Genomic DNA, 11,730 nt, shown 5'->3' with positions numbered 1-11,730 from the left:
CATTTTTGAGGCTGTTAACCTGTAGTAAAAAGCTGTCCTCCAGAAATGTTATACTGATTACATAGTAAATACTAAATTAATGAAGAGTATCTGTTTTCTTATATTTTTGTCAAACTTGAATATTAATACTTTTATTTTTAATACAACTAGATTTTTATAAAAAATAGAAGTATGAGAAAACATAGTTTAATGAATTTCAATGTATGAAAATATTTTACAAATTTTTTTGAAATTCACATGCAGTATTCTGAAAGTTTACTGTACTGTCAATGTGTCCATACAAATTATGTAACATTTGAAACAATTAACAGAAATTTAAAGCGTTCTTATTTAACTGAAGGTTTAAAAGTTCTCTTGAAAGGAAGCAATCTTGGAAGAAATTATTTAAAACATAGGATCATTAAAAATATGTTTAATAAAGAACAATAAAGTAAATGTTTCAAGATAGAGTCATGCAGTTGGGAAACAATGACCTTTTAACTAGAGGTCCAAAATTCTTTTAAAAAATTAATAGATTTTTTATTGGAATCCAGGGAGCAAGGCTACTACTGTTCTTTTCATAAACACTCAAAAAGTTAGCACCAATTGGCAAGGTCACCTATTTGTATCCATGAGATCATACACATGAAGTGATAAATAAAACCCAACCAATACTTTTATTAATATACAGGAATCCCCCCTTACCTGCAGGGCATCCGAGACTCCCGAGTGAATGCCTAAAACCACAGATAGTACCAAGCCCTACATACACATAGCATGTCTTTTCCTAGACATATATACTTATGAAAAGGTTTAACTTATAAATGAGGCACAGTAAGAGACAAACAGGAATAAAATTGAAGAATTATGACAATATGCTGTAATAAAAGTTATATGAATGTGGTCTCTCTCAAAACATTTTATTGTACTGTACTAATCTATTTTCTGACTGTAGTTGACCGCAGGTAACTAAAACTGAAATGTGAAACCATGGATAAGGGAGGACTACTGTATGTGCTGTGTGTGATTCCTAATACAAGGCTATTTATTTATTTAAAGTGATTTATCATTGTGATGTCGTTTGTGCTTTTTAATACAAGGTCCTTCAAAAATTATTTGTTTTGCTCAGGGCAACTAGTTATGAGGATTTAAAGCACATGAATGTTCAATATTAAAAGGTAATTGAAAAAAAACTCCAAATGGAATCCTCAAATCTTCAAGTCTCTCCCATTGTCTGATGTTTGAAAACAGATGTGTTAATGACTACTACATCATGGCTTACTTTCATTTTCTTCTTCCCTAGCTGGGAAAGGAATTAGGAGAGCTCCCAATAAACATGCCTGTATGTTGCTGCCTCTACAAACACAAGGGAGGAACAAGAACAACAACAACAAAAACCTGACAATTTCCCCATAGCTGGCATATACAATTTAATTAATTTTGGATTTGTGAAATTTGCATAAGGTGCCTAGGAATTGTTCCTGGCCTACTTAGAATATGAAGATACGAGATAAGACTGCCAGACCCAAACTTCTCCAGAAGAAGGGTAAAGGCTGCAAACTAAATTTTCTCCTAATATGATAAAACTGCCTCCAGCCTTTATCTCTTCTGCCCCTCTGCCTTTTGTCTTTTGGATGGTCATGGTTATAGATGTTGGGAAGGCACTGAGTTAAAGAGAAGGCACTTGGAATTAGATCCCTAGAAAATGGCCCTTGCCTTATGCCTTGTGCAAGTCCAGGAGGTTCCATTCACATTGTAGTCCATATGACCTGCCAGTTGCTTACGGTGATCTTTCTGCTTCTAATCCCTGCTTCCCAAAGTATGAGATACACAGGGCAAGCAATACATTCAAGAACCCAGTTTGCTAAATGTCTTTGCCTCCAACATCCTTTCAAATGATCCTAAGTGGCACAACCTTAGTGAATTTGGGTCCCCATAGATACAAAACAAAGACCAGTGGCTTTTGACTCAGAAGACCAAGTTTCAATCCTGACTAGCCACATGCTAGTTTTGTGCTCTTGGTCATGTTACCTAAATTCTCTGAGTTACAATGTTCTCACCAGTAAAACAACAGTGATAGATTCATAGAGTTGCTAAAGAGGATTAATCAGGATAGCATAGGTAAAGTTCCTGGCACACAGAAAGCACTTAATCAATGTGAGCCTCTCTGAAGTGAAAGTAACGCGTCCTAATACCCAGGAGATTTAGACCAGAGAGCTATACTGTCCAATATGGCAGCCACTAGCAATGTGTGGCTATCAATTAATTAGCATTAGACTTTAAAATTCAGTTCCCAGGATGCTCAATAGTCACATGTGATGGATGACTATATGTTGGACAGCACTGATATTTACCATTGCCATCATACAGAAAGTTTTATTGGACAATAGAAGAAATGATAGAATTAAACAAGAATCCAAAGTCCAGAAGCCAACATCTTTGCCATTAACTATGAAACTTGAGAGGAGCAACTTTGTCTCACTTTGTCACAATTTCCTCACTGGTAAAATGGATACTGCCTTTGCAGTAATGTGGTGGGGATCAGGTAAACTGAAGTTACTTTTTTTTCCTTGCTTTAGTCTTTCCAAGACTAAACAATGCATGACATACTCACTAGCAAGGATTACTTTGAGGATGAGTTAGTTGATAGGTGCAGCCCTTTGGCAGTTTAATATTCATAGCCATGATTTGGTATTATTCCTATGCACCTGTAAGCAGTTAGGAACAGCATATGTTCAAAAGTACAAGCAGCTACTGCAGACAGTCCTTGTGGTGATGGAAAGACAAAAAGTAACAAAACTGAATTGGTTTTCATTGGCAAGTGGCCTTTTGTAGACTCTTTGTAGCTCTCACAGGGTTTAAAATGGAAAGATCAAAGATCATATTTCCTACTTTCCCATTTCTGTTTCACTTTAATGTCTAAATCTTCCTTTCTCAGGTTTGAAAACAATACTTCGTTGCTGTCATTTTGGGGGCAATGTTGTATTTTTTTATTTATCTAGAGCTGGGGTTGGCAAACCTTTTATGTAAAGGGCCAAAGAGGAAATATTTTAGGGTCATAAGGTTTCTATCACAACTACTCAACTCTGCTGTGTAGCATGAAAGTAGCCACAGACAACATGCACACAAATGGGTGTGTCTCTGACAATAAAACTTAATTTACTAAAATAGGCCCTTGGGCCTTTGTTTGCAAACTCCAGATCTAGAAAAATATGAAAGAACATATCCTTTTCACTTCCCCACATTGTTTCCTTCCCCACTATGATATATATTTCTCGCTTATTTTAATTTTGAACATATAGTGTATCCTACAAATGATCACAAACATTCAAATATTTACTTTAGTAATGCGAAAAAATAATATTCCTTCTAATTTTTATCAAGGCTTTGCACTTAAAAAACAATATAATTCTTAATGACATTTTTTTTTTTCCTCAGAGAGAAAACTGAGAGGGAGAGACATGAAAATAAAATGTAGAAGAATTGTAATTTAATTCTTGGAGGAGGGGATAAAGCAATTAAATCATTTATGTGATTATTTCATAAAAGGGTTAATAACAAGCAAATAGCCTTTTATTTTCAAATAAGCTCAAAGCCAAAACGATCAAAAACATTGATTACAACTCAAGATGAGATTTTGGGTGGGGACACAGCCAAACCATATCAGGTAGTTAATACGTTAAATGTAAACTTGTCCGAGTTTTTTATGGCCTATATTTATTGTATAGAAGACCACAAAAATTATTGTAAATGAACCAGGGCCAGGTTCAGGAATAGGTTACTGACCTGACTGACCACTGAAGTCATACTCAATTTTGGGAGGTGACTTAGAGTTACCAAGAGAGAAGCTTCTTTCCTTCCTCTCTCCTTCCTCCCTCTTTCTTTCATTTATTTGCTCATTTATTTCTCTTTCACTCTGCTCCCTCTTTCTCTTCTGAGGATGCTAAATTTGAGAACCTCACATGTAATGGCCAGCAGTCATTATCCACCTGTAAAAATGGCCTGCCTGAGAATAAAACCAATAGAGACAAGCTACGCTAAGGATGCAAAAAGAACAAGCTCTGATGGCTTAGAGCTTATTTGAAAATAAAAGGCTATTTCCTTGTTGTTAACCCTTTTTTGAAATAATCACAAAAATGATTTAATTGCTTTATCCCCTCCTCCAAATTGGGTTGAGTGGAAACATCAATATTTACAAGTGATTCAAACATAGTCCTCTTCAGAGATCAAAAAATTTAAAAATGTTGTCTAGTTGACATAGGTTATTTTTTTTACTGCACCAACTAGTGATTAAGCTATCAAAAACCAAAACACACCTAAGAAGACAATGTTAATATTCTTCATTCATTGCATGGGCATTAAGAAAGGATGTAAGACTGATCTATCCAATAGTTTATTTCTCCACGGCAAACATGGCTCTAAACAATAATGACTTTCATACTTTTGTCCACACATGAAATTTATGAGAACAATGTAAGCTGGTAAAAAAACAAACAAAATAGTTTGGTCTGCTACATATTTATACACTTAAAGGAAAATTAATGGTGGCAACTGAGCCTCACTTAATGGAAGGAGTTTATACTGGAGTATCTCCCTTTGCGTTACGCAAAATGACATCACAGTTTAACCTGTCAGACATCTGAGATACATTCCTGGGGTTCTGGTTTGTGTATAACTTTTATGGATTCAATAATCTCCTAACACAGAAATGGGTATCTGATAAAATTGAGTGGAACTGGAATAATCCTGGAATGACCCAAATTATCAAATTTTAGAGACATACCTAAGACACTAAGACTAGTGTCTTTGTAAAAAAAAATTGTTCGAGGAATAAAATTGACTAAAATGAGAAATACACACAGATCTTACAGCTTACAAAACATAATTTTATTTAAATTTGTATAGATAAAAATCTACCAAAATTTAAACAAAAATTTTATCCAAATCCTTTCCCACAACAAAATTGGATATCATGGGAAAAAAAAAACACATTCAAATAAGGTTCCCATCTTTCTACCATAAACTGGTAGATCCTGGGAGGATGAGGAGTAAGAGACAAACGAGGAGAGAAGATACTGATACTCAACACAATTTGATCTTCAGTGTTGTCTCATCTTGAAATGTCTTAACAACAGAGATTTCCATAAGAATCAGGATTCATTTTTGACACAAAAATGGAAGCTTCCACTCCCAAAATCACAAATAAGGCTTCTGGTTTTCTTTTTAATGTGAGGTAAACAGTATATTCAATATTAAGGCAAATGGTAAAAACACATGGATGGTATATTAATGCAGACATTCCATTATTAAATATATTTTGGAATACTCATGGATTTTTCAAACATGTTAGAATTAGAAACCTGTAAAATCTGCAGTAGTGTGTAACAGCTATTTGCTTGAATGTCTTAGCAGTGCATTTTTAGTAGCTAATATGTTCAGTGTAATCTTGTGCCTTTTTAGTAATTAATATATTAAATACAATCTTGTCTGAGTTTTTAAATGGTCTGTTTTTCTTTTTCATTATGTAGGATTAGATGCCCACCAAAATTCTTGTAAATGAAGCAGGACCTGATTTCAAATTCTGTCTATATACACAATATTTGGCCACACAGACTGCTCCCCAAAGTCTGCAAAACACTGCCTACTGGGCAGGCTTACAGTGACAGAAAAGTATGAGAACACAAGATATTATTTTTATAAAGACTAAAATCAGATTTAGGCTGTCTAGATATCTTATTCCAGAAAACACAGATTTAAGATTTTTCAGTGATTCTTGCCTTCCCCCCGCTTTTCTTCCCCAATGAGATAACCATTTGTTTCATGATGATGAACCATCCCTTTTTATGGAAAAATGGCTTTCTTTCTCCATCGGATCAGGACAAAGACATCACTTCTGGGCCACACTGGCCACAGCCTTCTTGGCTGCATCCTCTAGGTCAATGGCTGAAGTAATGGGGAGTCCACTGTTGTTGAGTATCTTCTGGGCCTCTTGGACGTTGGTTCCTAGAAGGGGGACAGGAAACAATCACTGAATGAAACTAGAGTTGGTGCCTTATGAAGTTTGCACAAGGACACACAAGACTCACCTGTCTACAGCTTTTCACTAGGAAATGAATTAAATATAGGTTCTTATCAAGGTCGCTGGCAGAAAAGATTATGTGATGAAATTTATCTCAAGCTGTGGTCCAGCTAGAAAAGAAGATGAAAGCAAGGGCTTGCAAGAGGGAAATGAACATGTTTTACTGATGGAAGCTGAGATGTCTGCTGATAATCACAGCCATGTGGATCTAATACGGTTTTGGCCCATACCAGAAATCACCTGTCTTAAAGCCCTCTTGGACGTCATCAGGGGTTTGGGCTACAACCTGATTTGAGAAAGGAAGTTCCGAGAATCTGCCCAGCTATGCCCACAAATCCACTGCTTTGGAGAGTCTGGCAGCAGCCAGCATGTCCATTTCTGCCTTCTCCTCACTCTATAAAATGAAATGGGCCGAGCCCTTCAAAATGGGGACAGTGGCCTCTGATGGCAATCTCTTGACTGCTCCTGGTGGATCTGGAGTATCTTCCGGCCAAGCCACCTTATTCAAAGGTGTGCTTGGGGACTATTTAACATGAGAACTGCTTTTCTGCCCTTTTAGAGTGAATAACTCCTCTAGGAGAAATGTAATAGAATTTAAGTGTCTAATGAAATATCTCATCCTACATCATTTCATGTGCTTTTATCTAGTTGGCAAGACAGAGCCTATTTATAAACAAAGACCTTGAAATATAGGCCTTGGAGAACTTGCCTTACCACAAAGAGTGCAAATAAAAAGAGGCACTGGGTCAGCACATTTCATATAAAGAGGCAAATGCTGGGTTAAACAGAAATGGGTGGATTGAAAAGATGATGCAGCACTGATTCTCCTGGGATCCTAGGTCTACCCAAGCAGCAGTGAAGATGGCCGCTTGGCACTGTGTCTTCACCTTAAGGCTCACCTACTCCTGTTTTTACAGAGGAAGCTGGTGAAAGTCCTCTCTGGAAGGTGAAAGCATAAAATGTGGGAAGTTGCTACCTAAAATCCCCATGCTGGCTCTGCCATGTACTTGTTATGTAGTTTTGGGTAAATCATTTAACTTCTTTGAGCCTAACTTTTGTTTCCATACAGAGCACTATCATCCTCATAATCTTCCCCAGAACTAATATCATTAAGTGCTATGTATGCCAGGTGCAGTGCTAAGTAACTTACACACTGCATATGAAATCTTTACAAAAACTATGAGTAGTCCTATTGTTCCTATTTTACAGATAAGGCAACTGAGGTACAGAGAAGTTAAATAACTTTTCCATGGTCACACAGGCGGTAAGTGGCAGAGATGGGACTTGAACTGTTCTCTGTAATTATAAATGCTGCATGTTCTAAAGATATGCTAGTCTGCTTCTCTACTTGTAAAATGAGGACAGTATAGCTGATGGTATAGATTGTGATGAGAAGCAAATGAAATGAGTGTGAAAGCATTTTTGTAAATGGTGCAGTATCTGTGGTGGGCCTGGCTGGCTTTGCACCACAGACTCCTGCTCCTCTTCTGCAGTAGAGTGCTATTGCTGGAAAGCAGCTGCCCAGCCAGAAACTACATTTCCCAGGCCTCCCTGCATCTCGAAGGGGACATGTGACTGAGTTCAGGCCAAAGGAATGTCACATGGCCATGACAATCTTCAGAGGGACTCTTCATACTCGGTTTTCCTTGTCTGGTTTCTGGAGTGTTCCTAGCTGGGGTAGCCCTGGAAGTCACCTTTTTGGTTTTGGTTGTGTTTTGTCTTGTTTTTTGTTTTTGAGATAGGCTCTCGCTGTGTCACCCAAGATGGAGTGCAGTGGTGTGATCTCAGCTCACTGCAGCCTCAACCTCGGGTGCCCAAGTGGTCCTTCCACCTCAGCCTCCCAAGTAGCTGAGACTAAAGGCACACACCACCACGCCCAGCTATTTTTTGTAGAGATGGGGTTTTTCCACATTGCCCAGGCTGGTCCTGAACTCCTAGGCTCAAGGAATCCATCTGCCGTGGCCTCCCAAAGTGCTGGGATTATAGGCGTGAGCCCTTGCACCCAGCCAAATCACTTTTTGAAGATGGCAATGACTCCTTCAGCCTGGATACTTTAATAACTCTCTGGAGCCAAGCATCTTACCCACTCACCCTCTTAGACCTTATGGGAATGAGAAAGACCCTTCTATAATGTTAAGACTGAAATTTCTGCATTTTTCTGTTGTTACAGGAGCTAGCATTATTTTGACTAACATACGACTTTGTAAATGCTGTGGAAGGCAGCTTCTAAAGTGGTTTTCAAAGATCAATCACTCTTGCCTCTTGGCAGTCACATCTTTGTAGAATCCGTCCCCCTTGAGTATAATCTGGACCCAGAGCCTTGCTTCTAATAGATAAGAACACGGCAAAAGTGATGGAATGTCACTTCTGAGACTAGGTTACAAAAGCCTGTGGCTTCAGTCTTGCTCTCTTTAACTCTTTGCTCACTCTGATGAAGCAAACTACCCTGCTATGAGCTGCCCTCTGGAAAGACTCACCTGGCAAGGAACTGAGGGCAACCTCTGGCCAATGGCTGATGAGGAACTGAGGCTCTGGGTCTAATAGCCAAGGAGGAAGTGCATCTGGCCAAGAACCATATAAGGGATCTTGGAAGCAAATTCTTCCCTAGTCAAGCCTTGAGATCACTACAGGCGGGCTGACACTGTGACTGCAGCCTTGTGAGAGAACCTGAGTGAGAGGATCCACCTAAGCCACACCCAGATTCCTGACCACAGAAACCATGAGATAATAACTGTTCTTTTTGTTAAGCTGCTAAATTTTGGGGTAATTTGTTAAGTGCTGATAGGTAAGTAACACAGGTGTAAAAATTTATTATTTCATTAATACAACCTGTGTGCACTTTGATTCATTTGACTGTGGCAGGTGTTAGATAGCAGGCTAAGGAATTTAGACACTAATCAAAGCATGGCTTTCATGGAGTAATGACAGAGTGTGAAGCAAAAGCCCTGATGGACACAGGAGCAAATCAGTCTTTGGACCAGAAGGTAAATGACAGTTACATGTGTAAATTTTGTTTTAGACAGAGTCTTGCTCTGTCACCCAGGCTGGAGTGCAGCGCCGTGATCTCGGCTCACTGCAACCTTCGCCTCCCTGGTTCAAGCAATTCTCCTGCCTCAGCCTCCTGAGTAGCTGGGATTAGAGGCAGTGGCCACCTCTCCCAACCAATTTTTGTATTTGTAGTAGAGATAGGGTCTCACCATGTTGGCCAGGCTGATCTTAAACTCCTGACCTCAAGTGATCCACCTGCCTCGGCCTCCCAAAGTCTGGGATTAGAGGCGTGAGCCACTGTGCCCCATGTGTAAATTTCTATCTCCTCCCACAGAGACATGGATTAGGCCCTTCTTCCTCTTCCTTTCTTCTTTTGAGCACCTTCTAATCTCAACACAGCTCTAAGACCTCCAGAAAGGTGCAGGAGTGGCGCTCCTGATGTCTTCCTCCATTTCAGATCCTGCTCTTTCTGGAGACTAGTTTTTTATCATGGTTCCCACTTATTCAGATAACTTCTTATTCAGTTTTACCTGAGTTCCTTTGCATGTGTATGGATGAAATGAGCTCTTGATCTTCTTAATTTTTTGAGATAACTTTAATGAGTTGTGCTTCCTTGCAACCAAGTAATCTAAATAATTTAGTTCCTTAATTAATATCCTCTTTTGCACCCAACTTAGCACCAATATTCCCAAGGGAAAATAAATGATTTGGAAATTCATGAGCACCCAGATGTGCCGGGCCACTGCCCTTGCTGGGCTCTCCACCCAGAGCTCTGTTGGGCTGACACCTCTCTCCACTGGGCTGACACCCATTCATTCACAAGGCATCTGTTAAATGGCATTTCTTTGGGGATATCTTTCTAATCACCACCTCCCTGTGCCCCATCTAAAGCAGGGGCTGGTACAATGAACTTCCAGAGTACTTTGTATTTCTAAAATCTTACCATGGATGAAGTCTTATTGGGATGACTTACTGATGCTTCCCTCGTCCCCTCCAAACATCCACTTTCCTTTGTCAGGCTTGCTTACCAGATACCTCCCAATATTTGTTAGCTAGCAGTACGTGCTGACCGACGGGGTAACTCCAGATGGATTCCCACATACAAAGTGTGCTTGACGAGGAGTGGGCGGGTACTTTTTGATAGATCTCCTTGCTGTCCTAACAACCCTTTCCTATAGGGTTGAAATAGATATCCCAAACTGCTCGAGGTGCAATCAGGAGGGATTTTTTTTTTTTTTTTTTGGAGTCCTCTCAGGGTTACCCAGGGGTTTTGGGAGTGGCTCCTTTTGCTGGGAAGGGCCCAGGAAGAGCTGGCTGTGCTCACTGCCCTGAGTGAGGACTCCAAGACTCCAAGCTATTACCACTCCTCCCAACCTGTAGCAGCTTCAGATGCCCCAGACAAGTGAGGCCTTACTCGAGGCTAACACTGGTGGACAGGGCCAGGGGAAGAAAGGGGACGGGGCAGCTCCTGAAAAAACCACGAGCCTTCTCTCCTCCCAGCTGCTCCTTCAGTGCCGCGTGAAAACGCCTAATTGCTTCATAATTCTAGGATCCACAAAAGTGAATTTTAATTATACTTGCAGTTACACTTTAATTACCGCCTTAATTATTAAGCATATACTAGGCATGCTCAGAACTAAGCAGTTTTTGAAGGGATTCTCATATTCAAATACGAAGCTCATCTGTGATGAGAAATGGGTCATATGTAGAGCCATCGTGAGCAGGTAGAAACTTGTTACAGAAGGGGAAAGGGGGATAGAAAGAGAGAGAGAGAGAGACAAATGAAGAGAGAGACAAGAGACAGAGTCATGAGGAACGCTCAAAAAGGAACAGACATAAGAAAAAAGACAGGTAGAGAGTAAGAGAAAGTAAAGAAAAAAAATGAGTTTGCCAAGTGCCTTCCACATCAGCCCCTACCCTGATGCTGGCACCATCTCTTTGCAGCATTCAACCTGGTTTCTCCTTGATGGCATAGCTCTACTGCCCACTGACCCTGTCCTGGTCATTAATTACCACTTGCTTCCTCCTTCCTGTTGAGGGAACAACTGGAAGGGGAGGTGGGGACACGCAGGGAAGAGGGATTAAAAGGAAACCAGCTGGGCATGGTGGCCTGGACTACTCAGGAGGCTGAGGTCAGAGGACTGCTTGAGCACAGAAAGTCAATGCTGCAGTGAGCTGTGATTGCACCACTGCACTCCAGCCTGGGCAACAGAGTGAGACCCTGTCTCTATTTTTAAAATAAATATAAATAAAATAAAATAAAATAACATAAAATAAAATAAAACAGCAGATAGTGGAAACAGGTTATTGAAAAAGAAAAGGAAGAAAAGAATTAGAGGAAGCCTTGGAAATGATTGTGAGTTTGTGCGTTCCTTTTTTGTAAAATTATATTATTTGAGTATTTAAGGTTATTTTCTTCTTAATTCACCAAGTGTCTGACATCTATTCCCCAACCCTCTCCCTGCCTTTACTTCTAAATAGAAATTATCATAGCTGCTTTAAACTCTGACATGGAATTAAGTGTTCTAAAGAGTGTTTATGCCTGTGCACAGAATTACAAAGGAAATTGATCTCCTTTCCACATTTAAATGGTGCTACTGACATGTTCTAATATTTATTAAATGCTACATTGCTTTTTAATGAGCCTTCAGGACAACACTTTTAATAACCACCTGTACAGATAA

At 39.5% G+C, this 11,730-nt stretch overlaps 1 protein-coding gene across 1 annotated transcript in view; it reads right to left on the bottom strand.

Annotated features, from left to right (window-relative positions):
* Positions 1 to 4,844: 4,844 nt before the first annotated feature.
* SUCLG2 (succinate-CoA ligase GDP-forming subunit beta) overlaps positions 4,845 to 11,730 on the bottom strand; it is a 292,876-nt gene continuing 285,990 nt past the window's right edge. Inside the window, exon 11 of the mRNA XM_054480754.2 lies at positions 4,845 to 5,982. Within this exon, the coding sequence (XP_054336729.1) occupies positions 5,867 to 5,982 (116 nt within the window). The 3' untranslated portion in view covers positions 4,845 to 5,866. The remainder of the gene's footprint in view (positions 5,983 to 11,730) is intronic.

The sequence above is a fragment of the Pongo pygmaeus genome, chromosome 2 (assembly GCF_028885625.2).
Source record: "Pongo pygmaeus isolate AG05252 chromosome 2, NHGRI_mPonPyg2-v2.0_pri, whole genome shotgun sequence".
Lineage (NCBI taxonomy): Eukaryota > Metazoa > Chordata > Mammalia > Primates > Hominidae > Pongo > Pongo pygmaeus.
This window is presented reverse-complemented; position numbering and strand designations above follow the sequence as displayed.